The sequence below is a fragment of the Podarcis cretensis genome (genome assembly GCF_951804945.1).
Source record: "Podarcis cretensis genome assembly, chromosome: 15".
NCBI classification, from domain to species: Eukaryota; Metazoa; Chordata; class Lepidosauria; order Squamata; family Lacertidae; genus Podarcis; species Podarcis cretensis.
In genome coordinates, this window is record NC_137185.1 from 45,509,090 (window position 1) to 45,524,291 (window position 15,202).

General features: G+C 45.9%; 2 protein-coding genes and 1 long non-coding RNA gene across 11 annotated transcripts in view; 2 read left to right on the plus strand and 1 right to left on the minus strand.

Moving 5' to 3' along the window:
- Window positions 1-4,488, plus strand: part of ADAM9 (ADAM metallopeptidase domain 9) — an 89,770-nt gene extending 85,282 nt beyond the window's left edge. The window contains exons 21-22 of the mRNA XM_079954965.1: window positions 2,479-2,618; window positions 4,351-4,488. Coding sequence (XP_079811091.1) covers window positions 2,479-2,618; window positions 4,351-4,432 — 222 coding nt within the window. The 3' untranslated portion in view covers window positions 4,433-4,488. The remainder of the gene's footprint in view (window positions 1-2,478; window positions 2,619-4,350) is intronic.
- LOC307204002 lies at window positions 1,094-8,243 on the minus strand. The gene is made up of 2 exons (XR_013833441.1): window positions 8,062-8,243; window positions 1,094-1,339 (listed from the first exon to the last, which is right to left on the minus strand). It is a non-coding gene; the product is annotated as an uncharacterized lncRNA (long non-coding RNA).
- Window positions 8,244-8,256: 13 nt separating this feature from the next.
- Window positions 8,257-15,202, plus strand: part of LOC307203839 (disintegrin and metalloproteinase domain-containing protein 2-like) — a 106,714-nt gene continuing 99,768 nt past the window's right edge. For 3 of the 9 annotated variants that reach the window (XM_079955008.1, XM_079955010.1, XM_079955009.1), the window contains exons 1-3: window positions 8,258-8,384; window positions 11,435-11,514; window positions 14,725-14,786. In XM_079955008.1, coding sequence (XP_079811134.1) covers window positions 8,336-8,384; window positions 11,435-11,514; window positions 14,725-14,786 — 191 coding nt within the window. In that variant the 5' untranslated portion in view covers window positions 8,258-8,335. Of the gene's footprint in view, window positions 8,385-8,977; window positions 9,091-11,434; window positions 11,515-14,724; window positions 14,787-15,202 lie in introns of those variants that run through there. The other 6 variants (XR_013833382.1, XM_079955012.1, XM_079955015.1 and 3 more) reach the window with 4 other exon arrangements.

Below are 15,202 nucleotides of genomic sequence, written 5' to 3' on the forward strand. Positions count from 1 at the left end.
TGGGCCAAAACAAACAAGATGAATTTTAACAGGGAGAAATGTAAAGTATTGCACTTGGGCAAAAAAAATGAGAGGCACAAATACAAGATGGGTGACACCTGGCTTGAGAGCAGTACATGTGAAAAGGATCTAGGAGTCTTGGTTGACCACAAACTTGACATGAGCCAACAGTGTGACGCGGCAGCTAAAAAAGCCAATGCAGTTCTGGGCTGCATCAATAGGAGTATAGCATCTAGATAAAGGGAAGTAATAGTGCCACTGTATTCTGCTCTGGTCAGACCTCACCTGGAGTACTGTGTCCAGTTCTGGGCACCACAGTTCAAGAAGGACACTGACAAACTGGAACGTGTCCAGAGGAGGGCAAAGGCCTGGAAACGATGCCTTATGAGGAACGGCTAAGGGAGCTGGGCATGTTTAGCCTGGAGAAGAGGAGGTTAAGGGTGATATGATAGCCATGTTCAAATATATAAAAGGATGTCACATAGAGGAGGGAGAAAGGTTGTTTTCTGCTGCTCCAGAGAAGCGGACACGGAGCAATGGATCCAAACTACAAGAAAGAAGATTCCACCTAAACATTAGGAAGAACTTCCTGACAGTAAGAGCTGTTCAACAGTGGAATTTGCTGCCAAGGAGTGTAGTGGAGTCTCCTTCTTTGGAGGTCTTTAAGCAGAGGCTTGACAACCATATGTCTGGAGTGCTCTGATGGTGTTTCCTGCTTGGCAGGGGGTTGGACTCGATGGCCTTTGTGGTCTCTTCCAACTCTATGATTCTATGATTCTATGGCTGACAGCTTCCTCTTTCTCAGTGTCACCCTTGTAGAACTCAGCAGGCAGGAGAAAGTTGGGGAAAACACTGGAATTCGTTGGCTCTGCCTGCCATTGGCTCTGGTCTCTCTGCTTTCTGCCCCGGTCCAAATAGTGGCTGGTGTGGTTCTCCCATCCCACCCCCACCTCTACCTCAATATTGGGAATTGTTACACTGAGAATCTGGAGAATTTTCCATTGGGGAATCCCTGCCTGCCCCTCCCCACAATTACATGCTCCCAGCTAAGAATTCTCAGCTTCCTTAACAAACTACGGCCCCCAGGATTCTCTGGGAGAAGGAAGCCAAGTGCTTTAATGAGAGAAGCCTGATAATCTGAGTGTGGGGGCAGGATGACATTGGATAGTGGTCCTTCCTCATCTGGTGTGTTTGAGATGTCAGCATGGCTTGCAGGTGAAAACATCTGGAGGGGGTCACATTGCAGAATGCTGTCCTTCAGGCAGAATAATGTGAAGCAGCTTGGACAATTCATAATCTTGAGCTGGGATATAATTTTACTTCAAGACGGGGCCTGGGCCTGTTATGGAAGGAAAGGGAGCTTTTGAAAAACACAGGAGAGGATCCACACACAGCCTTGGGAAGTGGGTCAGAACAAGGTGGAGGAAAATGACACAGAAAATACTTGGGACTATAGGAAGCTAGTCCATCTATTCCAAGTTTTATCCCTTAATGGCTTGGGGCCAGTTCACTTGTGGGATCGCCTTATGCTCTACTACTTTGGTCTGTGGAACTGGCTCTGTTTCAGGTGCCACAGAACACTCCTTCTGCAGTGGTAAGGAATCAATATTTTAGTGTGGCAGCACCTACACCATGGACACCAGGCAGGCATGTTTGCTGTACTCTTTCTGGCACCTACTTAAAACATTTTTGTTTAGGCAAGCCTATCTAGATTGTTGTTTTTTAAAAAAATTACTGTTAATTTTAATTGTATTCACATAGTTGTTTTTATTGATAGCTTTTTATTGATCATCTTGTGAACTGCTTAGAGGTCCTACTACAGTCATTTGGTATACAGTGGTACCTCGGGTTACATACGCTTCAGGTTACATACTCCGCTAACCCATAAATAGTGCTTCAGGTTAAGAACTTTGCTTCAGGGTGAGAACAGAAATCATGCGGCAGCATGGAAGCAGCAGGAGGCCCCATTAGCTAAAGTGGTGCTTCAGGTTAAGAACAGTTTCAGGTTAAGTACGGACCTCTGGAACAAATTAAGTACTTAGCCTGAGGTACCACTGTATATACTTTTTAAAATAAAAATAAATATGCAATGGCTGACTGGCTTTCAGGGTTCTGGACAGGAATTAACCTACTTTTGAGATAAGTGCACATGTGTTTTGCCACCAAGCAGAGGCGGGGCTAGCTGCTCTGGCACCCAGGTCCCAGGGGGGCGCCGCCCGTGGCAAGTGTCCTGGTGGTGGGGATGGGGTGGCAATGTCACCCCCCTCGGGGATGACACTCGGGGCAGACCGCACCCACCGCACCCCCCTTCCTCCGCCAGTGCCACAGCTGTAACGCTTGCTGTGTTTTACTGAAGGACTCTGAAAATGAAGTGTGTGGCTATTTCTGGGTACCATCAACTCATGCCGCTGAACAGAATCCTCACTAGTGAACTTTATATTTTAAAAACAACCTTTGCTTACACTGGTTTCCTTGCAGAGCACACAAGCAAACAGATACCCTGTGCCAGCTTACGCAGCTAATCTGCAACCGTATTGTGACACTTATCACTACACTTCTCCCCTTCCCTCTCCGGCAGCCATGGGGCCATCCATGGAGCAGCACTGCATCCCAATGAGGTTGGTAACGGCAATGCAGAGAAAGTCACAGCTTGTGGTCCTGGGTTATAGTTTTTCTTGTGTGAGAGCTAGAAGCAGTTCCAATCCTGACTCAGCTTCAAAGCTCACTGTGCCACCCTAGGCCAGTCAATTAACTCTCTGCATAATCTTGCAAGGTTATGAGGCTCAAAAGGCATCACTCCATATAAGTTGTCCGGGGCTCCTTTGGAGGAAGGAAGCAATACAATTGTGATCAATAATAATAAATATAGTTTGTTTGCACATTGGCTAGTTCAGATGTAATGATATTAGGTCTGATAAAGCATGATTAGGTTGTATTGTGTCCACGCACAATTGTGTCCACGCACCCCTACCCTGGTCCAACTCCCATCATTGCTGCCCACACTGGCTGTGGTTGATGAGAGTTGTAGTCCACCTGTGTGTCATCTATCTGTCTCAGGAGATAAGTGAGTACGCCTCCAAGGGTTAGGTCAAATCACATTATTTTCGCTGCATTAGCAGCACCAAAGAGACCTCTCTGAGGTGCAAGCTTGGGCAGTGTGTATGGAGGTCCTGGGCTGCCCAGATGACAAGACCCCCTCTCGGCCTTTCTGATGTGGACCAAAGGAAAGCCGAGCAAGACATTTGGCCCAGCTGGGCTGCAGGAGTTGCCCAAAGGAGGCATATAAGATGCCATCCAACTGCCTTAGGGACTCCACTCTGAATTTGTGTAGAGTTTACTCTTAGCTTTTTGTTCTTCTGAAGATGTTCCACAATGCAGCGTAGGCTTGGGATCAAAGTGGTTCTTCTCCTAGATGGGCTTCTTTCGCAGGTGGATGAGGCCCATCTGCCCCTCATTTCTCTCTACAGCAATGTGCGTAAATCCTCTCTTGAAGATTAAATCCACTATTGGTCTTGTCTGCTCAATCCGCTGGAGCCTGTCTTCACAGGCAGCAGAAGACCTTAACTCACCAAAGGTCTGAGACCCACTGGCTACCCTCACCTGGTTTAGCTGGCCAATTGAAGCTGTTTCCCAGGGGGTGGCTGCTGTCACATGCTGACAGTTTCTAGGAGCCATAGGTGAGAGCTGAGTGGGGTCAAAGATGGACAAACTACCCCAGAAGGAGCATGACGTGTCTCTCACCAGAGGTTCTTTTGTTGTTTAGTCGTCTTAGTCGTGTTCGACTCTCCATGACCCCATGAACCAGAGCATGCCTTGGAAACTCTTACTTTCTTCTCAAAGCTGCTCCTTTTTTATGTCCATGGAGTTTTCTTGGCAAAAAAAGAACTGGAGTGGATTGCCAGTTCCTTCTCCAGGTGGATCACATTTAGTCTAAACTCTCAGCTATGATCTGTCCGTCTTGGGTGGCCCTGCACGGCATGGCTCACAGCTTCTTGGAGTTATTCAAGCCCCTTTGCCACAACAAGGCAGTGATCCATGAAGGGGACCAGAGGTTCTACACCTCCCCTAACACCTCATACACTCCTGTAGTCCACAAACTTATGGAGAAACACACTTCTCCCATCCCTGAATCAGCACTTGGGAAAAATGAATGCTGGGAACATGTTTCATGCATATTTATTTAAACCAGCCTCCCACAACCTTGGATGCTTTGGACTACAACTCCTATCAGCCCCAGCCAGCACTGCCTGGAGGGCACCAATTTGGGGAAGGCTGATTCAAACAGAATTGATGAAAAGGCAGATAAGTCAACAAACAGGCTGACATTTGACCCTTCATCCTTTGTTGCAGGCCTCCACCCCCTGTGCTGAAGACTGCAAAAACTCAGGAACCAATTTACCCTTCTCGACCTGCACCACTGCCTCCTGTATAAAACTGCCGGTTTTTCCTTCACAACCCACCCTGTTCACAGAGCCAGAGCCGCGTCTTGCATAAAGTGGCCCTTGAAACCTTTTGTTTCCCCCCAGCACTGGCTAAGAAACAGAACAAAATGCAATACCAAGGAATGTAAACTTAACAAGCAAATACCTCTACCAAAGCTCCGGGAACTGAAACCACTGGGCCTGTGAAAATTCTGTGCTGCGGTTGGGCTACATTGCTGGAGAAGTGGGTCATTTTCTGGGTGTTAACTGTACTTCCCCCTTTTTAGGGTTATATTTAATCATACATGGTATGTGGGTTCCCCCTCCCGGGCTGTTTTTATAGAGAAAAAACATTAAGTGAAGACAGACATAACATTATTAGAGATAGTAGGAAATCAATTAGGATCAATTAGGAAATGTTACTGTTTTTAATCTAAATCTATATTTTTCAAAAAGACTCATATCTTGAAGAAAGGCAGTTCTGCGTTTGCAACAGAGACCAGCTTATGGTTAGCAATGAATGGTGGAACTTATGATGTCCCCCAGAAGCCCACCTCCAAAATCTGGAGCAATTTTGCGCTTGTAAAAAATTCTGCTTTAAAAAAATGACTAAGACTAGCAATGGACATATATAAGCTTGTATGTTGCACTTTTAAAAACAGAAAAGGGCAGCCTGAAGCATGGCAGCTGAACTGGCATGTGTATGAGTCATTCAACTGCAAAGCTGAAAAGAAGCCAAGCTCACACTATGATTGAGTTTTCTTTTTAAATGTTATATCTGTCTTCACCTATAGTCAGGCAAGACATTTGGGCACCTGAGGCAGACCCCAAAATACCACTCCCCTCCCCGCCAGCGAAGAAGGGGTGAGGGAAGATCTACATCAGGAACAAGGTGGGAGGAAAGATCCACATCAGAATCTGCTCCCCCAGTGGATCCTGCTGCCTGAGGAGGCTACTTTACTTGCCTCATGGGTGGGCCATCCCAACCTGTAGTTGTGTAGAGGCAGGTGTTAAGAATTGCAGTTCAAATTAGACCAGCACATTTCTATGAATAACAATAGCTTCAGGTTATGTGTGGGAACCTGTACACAAAAAGTCAAAACTCATGTTGGACTGAAGTTTGTTATTTGTGTGCACGTAACTAAAGCTCCCGCTGCTCGGTCCCAGCGCCTGCCAACTTAGCAGTTCGAAAGCACCTCCGGGTGCAAGTAGATAAATAGGGACCGCTTACCAGCGGGAAGGTAAACGGCGTTTCCGTGTGCGGCTCTGGCTCTGGCTCTGGCCAGAGCAGCGATGTCACGCTGGCCACGTGACCCGGAAGTGTCTCCGGACAGCGCTGGCCCCTGGCCTCTTAAGTGAGATGGGCGCACAACCCCAGAGTCTGTCAAGACTGGCCCGTACAGGCAGGGGTACCTTTACCTTTACCTTTAACTAAAAGGCACAAGGTGGAAACACCAAGAAAAATTCCAATTGGTGGAGGACACCCCCCCCCCCGATTGAGTTCAGTGAGACATATTTCCAGATAAAAGTGTCTAGGATGGCAGCCACACAGCACCATCCTAGACACATTTATCTGGAAGTAAGCCAACTGGGATTTACTCCCTGGTAGGTGAGTGTAGGATTGCAGCCTTAATCTACTTATTGCGAGAAGATGAAATGTATTGTTAGCATGTTTATATGTTTTAATAGTGTGTCTCGATGTTTATTATTAACACATTTTAAAACATAGACAGTTTGAACTGTGTGCTGGCTGACACTAAACTGTAGATAATAATAATAAAAAATGATGTTAGGAAAGTTTTACTTAATAATTTTAGGTTAAGGAATAAATTTTTCTAATTTACCACTAATGGTTATTCAAAACAAAGGTACGAGAAAGTCACTTTTTGGGGACTAGGCTGGGGAGTGGGCTGCTCACAGTTCACAAAGCACTTATATTTAGCTCTCATGAATTTTCTTGAGTCCAAGTATTCTAGCTTTTAAAGTAAAAACAAAACGCAGAGAGATGCTTGAGTATGTGATGGCAAAAGCACAGATTCAATGTATGTTGATTCATACATCTTTGGTATCTGTCTACCAAAACATCTCTGTGGGCTAGTGCAGAGATGCCACAGGTTTTTCCACCATCACCAGCAATCCTGCTGCTTCTACAGTTTGGCATTTGTCAGACTCAGGAAGATGCTATGCAGATACTGCTAATGACATGCAAATTAGTGGCAACTCTTCCATCTAGTTCTAGTGATGTATTTCCAATGTGGCCTTCAGACACGCATGCAAGCTACTAGTAAGAGCTGCTGATGTTTCTCATTTGTGTGTGTGTGTGTGTGTCTTTGCTGTTGGGAATGTGATCATAACTGCTGACTGCATATTAACCTGCAAAGTCAGTATGCACTTTCCAGCTACTTTGCACACACTTCAACTCAGCACACTTGCTGCAACATCTTTAGTGTGAGAGCACCAGCCTTGGTGCAAAATTCATTTTTATTTAAACCAATTGAAACTGTTATGAGCACTTTAAACCCTAGCAGCCTGCTGAAGAATTCTGTATACTGTACATATATTTCATCACTTTTTCTTTTTTATGTTGCTTTTCGTGTCAGTCAGGATGTTTACATTGGCTAAATCTTGTTGGATTGAATTGCCTCAATCTTTGCACCATTGATTAAGCCAGATTTTTTAAAGATGTACCTGCTAAAGAGATTATTTTAGACTGGGAGCTGTAGATTAAGATTAGCTGAGGTGGCAGGATTTCCCTGTGTGCTAAGTTTAGATAGTATATTGTTCATAGAATCATAGAATTTCATAATGTGCAAGGACCATTACAGACATGTCTGCTACAATAGCTTCAGAGAATGAAACACTTTGTATTAAATTATGCTAAGAATTATTCCCACATGGCGGCAAATATTCAGCATATGCTTGTTTGGTAAATTTCTTCATAATTCTCGCCAAAAAAGAAGTCTTTAACAGTGTTTGCATATATTCTTATATAAATATATGTCTGCAGTTGCAATAATAAAATACTTGAACTATTGTGGTCTCCCCGATATTTGCAAAACCGTATACTTACCAATAATTTTTTATTGTTCTGGTCTGGAAACCAGCTACAAATTTGCTGGTGGATGGGAAAGGTTGGTTCTTTGACACAATCCTACTCTATAACATATACACATTTCTTGTGTGCTCAAAACACTTTATTGGTATATAGTGGTACCTCAGGTTAAGAACTTAATTCATTCTGGAGGTCCGTTCTTAACCTGAAACTGTTTTTAACCTGAGGTACCACTTTAGCTAGTGGGGCCTCCCGCTGCTGCACTGGACGAGTAGAGGTCTGGACTTGGCACCAGGAGGACCCAGTCGCCATCTTCCCCAATAGGAATGTAGCTATTAGGTCTAAATGGGATTATCTATCTATCTGCTTTGTGTGCGTGATGCTTCCCTCAGTTGGGGTGGTACTCCTAGTTGGTTTTATTATGAACATTTATACGCCATGCAAAAGTTCTTGGGGTGGCTTACAATAATAAAATGCTGAAATACTACTGTTTAGCTGCCCCTCTTGCATCCGGGCGCCCTTGAATGGGCACGGGAGTCAACCCCACGGAACTCGAGTCAAGGAAGAAGACGCGTGTCGGGTGGTCACCTGCTCTCTTTTGACATGGGCCCCGCGGCGTGGGCCCGCATTCTTGCAGGTTGGGGTTGGCAGAAAAGACCCGTGTGTGCGCGAGCGAGGGGAATGAACCTCCAAGCCCAGCTGGGCCCCGGCGCTTCGCCCTCTGAGCCGGAGGATTCCTGGCCCTCCTCCCCAAGGAAATGGCCTTGGCGCGCGCACGACGTTCGACAGCCGCCGCGCGGCTCTCCGTTCCAGGCGAGACCGTTAGAGCGAAGCGGAGAGGGCGCTGGACAGCCGCGTCGCCATGAAGCTGTTGGCGGCGGCGGCGCTGCTCCTCTTCGCCGCGGGCCTCGGTGAGTGAAGGCCCGTCTCGGGCGGGCGGGCGGGCGGGCGGGCGGGCTCCCTCACAGCCCGCACCGTCCCCCTACCGGGACTGGCAGCGCTTCTCCCACGATCTTTATTTGTGGGACAAGCCCAAGTAGCGTCTGAACCAGGCAGCCTTTATCAAGTTGGGGGCCTCCAGGCGTCGCTGGACTACAACTTCCACCATCCCTGTCCTCTAGGGAATGGTGGGAGTTGTAGTCCAGAAACACTTGGGGACCCCGGTTTGAGAAAGGCCCGAGCACCTAGATGTCTATCATAAAATGAATAGGCTGCCTGATGGTTTGAAAGCCCTCAACGCGGTTTACAAAAAGATAACACTGCTTTAAAACATACAAAAGTTAAAATACTGAAACGGATTGCCTCAGCTTTCTCTCAGCAGGAACGTTTTGTGCAGGCGCCTGCTTGATCTCGAGAGGAAAGGATCAGGAGCTGAGCAAGATGTGGGCCCAAGTCCACCCGTCAAAGCGGCCCCTGGGCACAAGTGGGGCAAGGCCTTGATCTTGGCCTGGGAGCAGATCAGCAGCCAGTGCCGACCTCTGAGCGCAGGCCTCCCTCCTGTCGGCAATCGCGCTGCAGAATTCTGCCCTCACTGCAGCTTCCAGCTCAGTCCCGAGGGAAGCCCCACGCAGAACACATCCTAATAGAGATGGGTACAGCAGACGGTTTAAGGCAGGTGTGGGTATCCAGTTGTCAGATTACTATCTAGGAAGAGGTGTCGACCTCAGTGTGGAGGGAATGTCTGGATCTGCCTTGAAACATAGGAACCTAGGAAGCTGCCTTAACAGAGTCAAACCATTGGTCCATCTAGTTCAGTATTGTCCACACTGACTGGCAGCAGCTCTTCGGGATTTCAGGCAAGAATCTCTCCCAATCCTACCTGGATATGTCAGGGATTAAAACTATCCCTGGCCCAGGGCCCTTCTCCCTTAAGCACTTAGAAGTAGCACTTAGTAAAGGTAAAGGGACCCCTGACCATTAGGTCCACTCGTGGCTGACTTTGGGGTTGCGGCGCTCATCTCACTTTATTGGCCGAGGGAGCCAGCATACAGCTTCCAGGTCATGTGGCCAGCATGACTATGCCGCTTCTGGCGAATCAGAGCAGCACATGGAAATGCCATTTACCTTCCCGCCGGAGCGGTACCTTTTTATCTACTTGCACTTTGACATGCTTTCAAACTGCTAGGTTGGCAGGAGCAGGGACAAGCAACGGGAGCTCACCCCATTGCGGGGATTCAAACCACCGACCTTCTGATTGGCAAGCCCTAGGCTCTGTGGTTTAACCCACAACGCCACCCACGTCCCATAGAAGTAGTACTTAAAATAGTGCAAATATGGTATCTCACACCAATACAATCAGCCCATTTTCGTTCTTCCTGCTCACCAAGCAGGAAGTTAACCTCATATATTTGAGGTGGGAAAGTTCTGGGAGGAAAGTATTTGTCAAAATAAAAGCAATCTCAAATTGTCTCAAAATGTCCAGAGCTGATGCTGCTCAGTCTTCTCATGGGTGATGATATTGATGTACAGCTCAAACCTCTAAGTTCTCTTTTAATAGTCGCTCATAATGAGATACTAGAAGAAGTTGTAGGGTGCATCTCTGACAAATTAGTACAATAAAATATGGCAAATAGCACTTGTGGGGAAATTGACTAATGAATAAAATTGGCATAAGGTTTAAAACATAAATACTCTTGTAACGGATTGGTACAGCTTTTTTATGCATATGACTAGAAATGAAAACAGTCTAAAACTTTTTGGTTAATGGACTGTTTATTGCTTTCTATAAAAATGGTAGTCTGGGATAAGAATTTATTGTATTATTTGGATGTTATTTTGGATGTATTACCTTCTGGCTTAGGGTGGGATATTTTATTACTCGTCTACAATGTCATTATATGTTGTAAGAATTTAATAAATGGGGGGGATAGAAGAAAGAAGAAAGGTACAGATAAAGGCACAAGAGTTTGTCTTTCCTAGATCTCTATTTGGTTAGCAATCCTAATTTATATGATGTCAATGTATATAGAATTTCTTAAGAGAGGCATTCCCCTGTTCCCAGGTGATGCACATAGAGACCTATAAGCTCAGCTAACCAGGCTAGGCTCTTTGTTCGCTTGCTCAATGTATATTCATTAAGGAAAAACCATAATCGTATGCTAATAGGGCGATGTAGCCTAGGATACGAGAAGTTGCCTCAGTTTATGCATATGCATTGCCTTAGGAGATAACAGAAATGTATATTAAGCCCCCCCCCCCCTTTAGGTGTTGGGCGCAGACTTTGGAGTTTATTCCTCTGCTGCCTATTTTGCTGGCTTGCAAAATAAAACCCTTTGTTTTCCTCTTTTGCTGCCTGAGTTTTTCTTTCAGCCCCAAACATTGATTTTTGCAACACAAGCAGGCTGCAATCTAATCTCCACACTGATTTGTTGTGGATGTAACCTGCCACATATCATTAAGGGTGTTTCTAGACTCACTGTTTTCAGGTGGGATTCAGCCACTTCCCAGCAAATTCAGAATGTGCAACTGAATGAGATTGGATGTAATTCTTAGGTGTCTTAAGGTGCTGTGACATTTGTGCCTTGTAGAAATTAAATGGCGATTAACTTCTTAAAGGTAAAGGTAAAGGTACCCCTGCCCGTACGGGCCAGTCTTGACAGACTCTGGGGTTGTGCACCCATCTCACTTAAGAGGCCAGGGGCCAGCGCTGTCCGGAGACACTTCCGGGTCACGTGGCCAGCGTGACATCGCTGCTCTGGCCAGAGCCAGAGCCAGAGCCGCACACGGAAACGCCGTTTACCTTCCCGCTGGTAAGCGGTCCCTATTTATCTACTTGCACCCGGAGGTGCTTTCGAACTGCTAGGTTGGCAGGCGCTGGGACCGAGCAGCGGGAGCGCACCCCGCCGCAGGGATTCGAACCGCCGACCTTTCGATCGGCAAGCCCTAGGCGCTGAGGCTTTAACCCACAGCGCCACCTGCGTCCCTAAAAGATTAACTTCTTAGCATTCTTCTTTTTCTCCAGATTGTCAAACCTTTTTGCATATCACTTATCCAAAGAAAATTCCATCCAACATGACTGAAGATGGTCTAGGTCCAGATGAGGTATTTGGAATTAAGAAACATACTTATTCAAAAGTTTGTGCTATGGAGTGAATGCCTACTCAGTGGATGATATTTTGCACAGTGATTTCCCAAGCTTGCTGACGCATGCTTTTCTCCAAGTTAAAACTGGAGGCATATTTGACTCTAGCATTTGAAAAGGTTCCTTTAAAAGTTTGAGGCGGAGGGCTCCACCTCCACTGCTTTTGTGTGAGTCACTTTTGTGAGTTTGGCTTATCTTTGTGAGCAGGGCTTATCTGCCCCCCCCCATCATATTTTATTCAAGTTGGCACCTGTGGCCTTGCGTAAGGGAACTCTTCCCACCCACCCAGAGAATTTCAAGCAGCCATAGAGGGATTGCCATCCACCTGTTCCATCATCATACAAACCCCTGAGACGAAGAGTGTTATCAACAGGACCATTTTCATTGTATTCACGATGCTGTCTGTGGTTTAGAGGAAGCATAACATTTGTTGGTCTCTTCCAAATGTTTCTAGCAAGTTACAGCAATCTATCCCCATATGCCCAAAGTCAAAGGGAGGGGTTCTTAATTCATCTGACATCAGCTGACGCACAGTGTAAATTAATAATGCAGAGTCTTCTTCAGTAAAAGAATGAAAGCTTTACTGAGTTAAAATAAATTTGTTTGTAAACACATGGGAAAGCATGCTTAAACCAAAGCGTTCTTAAACCAAGGCATGCTTTCCCATAGCAGTGGGGGACTCAATTTAAAAATGGAACACACTCAACAGGAAGTGAAACATATTCTGCTTCCAAGGCAAAGTTCACAAACCAAAACACCTACTTCCGGGTTTGCAGCATTCTTAAGACTTCCAGAACGGATTAAGTTTGTAAACCAAGGTACCACTGTATTTATTTAGCAAATGAATGTGACCACACATTTTCATTCTGAGTGGCAGGAGGCTGTTGTGCTTTGAATGCAACTTTTCCTTTTCAGATTTTTTTGTTGGGTATGGTAGACTTCAGGAGATTGCACTATGGGATTCTTTTCCCACTTTGCTGTTCCTGACTCATTGTGTGTGGATTTAGAAAACGGTTACCCTTGTACTTGTGACAATGATACCCATGAGCAACTGAGTTGAAGCACCATTTCCTTCCAGTCAAATCTCCCCCCCACCCCCATTGGCTTCTCTGGGCCCCAGACACAGGCAAGAAACATCATTTAGTTGAGCAAGGCTGAAATCCTAACCCCACTTACCTTGGAGTAAGTGCCACTGAATTAACTGGATTTACTTTTGAGTAGATATAGTGAGGGTTGTGTTGCAAGTTGTTTTACATTAAGAAGTTAAACAGAGTCATAGAATCATAGAATCATAGAATCATAGAGTTGGAAGAGACCACAAGGGCCATCGAGTCCAACCCCCTGCCAAGCAGGAAACACCATCAGAGCACTCCTGACATATGGTTGTCAAGCCTCTGCTTAAAGACCTCCAAAGAAGGAGACTCCACCACACTCCTTGGCAGCAAATTCCACTGGATCCAAACTACAAGAAAGAAGATTCCACCTAAACATTAGGAAGAACTTCCTGACAGTAAGAGCTGTTTGACAGTGGAATTTGGAGTGCTCTGATGGTGTTTCCTGCTTGGCAGGGGGTTGGACTCGATGGCCCTTGTGGTCTCTTCCAACTCTATGATTCTGTGATTCTAAGCGTGCAGACAGGACAAATAACTCCCCTCCAAAAAAACTCCTAGGTCTCCCTCAACAAACGTTTGAGACTAGCTCCCCTAAATCTAAAAGATGGATCAAACTGCGCGCGCCTTCTTCAGCTGCTGCCCTGCAAGCTCTGATAAGCTCCTCCCACAGCTAATCACCTGCCTCAAAAGAAACCCGGCCCCCTCTGACCTTTGCACAGGGAGAGCAGCTAATCAGCCACAAAGAAACACACACACACGAGAAAACCCTTTTTGCTCCTTCTTCAGCTCCTGCCCTGCAAGCTCTTGCTAGGTTTCCCACAGGGGTCAACTAGATACCTCTGGGAAACCCACAAACATGTGCATGTTCCACACCTGAGGTCCTCCAGGTGAGTGAATGAGCAGAGATCCTCAGGTACAGCTATGTGTGCACTCTACAGTTGTGCATAAGAATCTTTGGGTCAGAGCAAACATTATTAAATATCATTTAAGAATGATAGTTTCCCCTTTCCCCCATCATAATCACTGCTGCTGTTTTGTTCAGCAGCATTTTCACTCCCTCACCTGTTGCAGGAGCCCCACATGTCCATGTACTCTTTGCAGGGATCCTTTTTTTAATCAAGGTATTAATTAGACCTGGAACCAGAGATCTGACTGGCTATTTCAAATCAATGTGCTATTACTTCTCCTTTCTGCCTGTTCTCTCTCCTAGTTTTTTTAGCAGGCTTCTCAACCTGGCTTCCTTATTCCTCAGGAGATCCCCATTTAAGCCTGAGCTGCCTTGATTTCTGTTTCAGAAGTTGGGCGCCAGCCCCACTCTCTGCCAAGCGGTAGGAAGATTCCAGGGGTTCACCCAGGGTCTATGGTCCTCTGGAGAATTGAAGAGCCTGTGGAGTTGTAACTTTAAAAGCTATGGTTTATTCACCTATTTACACCTTCCGTCTGCATGGAGAGAGTCCGGATCTTATAGCTTGGTCATTTTAAGAGGAGCTTGTCCCCTACAGCAGTGCAGCACTAGAGTCCAATGCATCTCTCCCAGCCAGCCTGCCCAGGATGGATCTCTCTTTTCATTCTCCCCAACTTCTTCTTCCCAGCACTCCTTGCTTTCAAGACACTCTTTTCCTGTCACTTTACAGGCAGTTACTCTGGCAACCTTCCATCTGCCCAGGCCAAAGATTCCTCTCAGGTGGGCCATCAACACCATTTGCTATCCCAGGTGAAGCTTTGGCTGGGAAAGGAAGTTTAGCTTGTATTTTTCCACTGGCCTGCAATCTTCCCTTCAATACTCCAACTAATCAAAACCCTACCATTTATTTCTAGGGTTTAGCCCTCTGCCCCCACTCCTGCAAATGCCTTCTCAGGCCCCTGCCTCCTCCTTTCATCAATGAAACTTATTTTCTTTCCCTGGGTCCTGAACTGCCTCTCTGAAAGATAAAGAGGCTCAGCCAATCACTGCCATAGCTTTTCTGCCATCATCAAATACATTTCAATAGAGACTGTTCATTTCATTTGTAAAAATACTGTCTGACTGATTGTTTTGTTTTGTTTTGAATTGTCCAGAGCACACAGACGTACATGATTACAATAAAAAAGAAGACGTACACAATTCACCTGCAGCAACAGTAAGTGACTCCCTATTCTTAACCCTTTGGCTTATGGAAAGGCTGTAGCATGTGCTGTGCATGGAGAAGGTCCCAAGTTCAGTCTCCAGTGTCTCTAGGCAGAGACCCCCGTCTGAAACACTGGAGAGCCATGGCTTGGCTTAGTGTGACATGTGAGCCAGGCCACTTACTAATCTGCACCTGATTTTGATTTCAGTAGTCCATAATGGCTAGCTCCAGAAGGTGATCAGATTGGGCCTTTCCTAGTCCACTACCACCTCAACAGGGCCACCAGTCTTATTTTGCTCAGAACTGTCCAGAAGGTCATAGGCAGTATAATAATTCTCAGTTTACGCATCATGCCTACGCTAGACAAAAGTGCCCCACAAAACATTTATTTGTTCATTTCTTAGGAAGCATCTTACCTAAACTGTTCA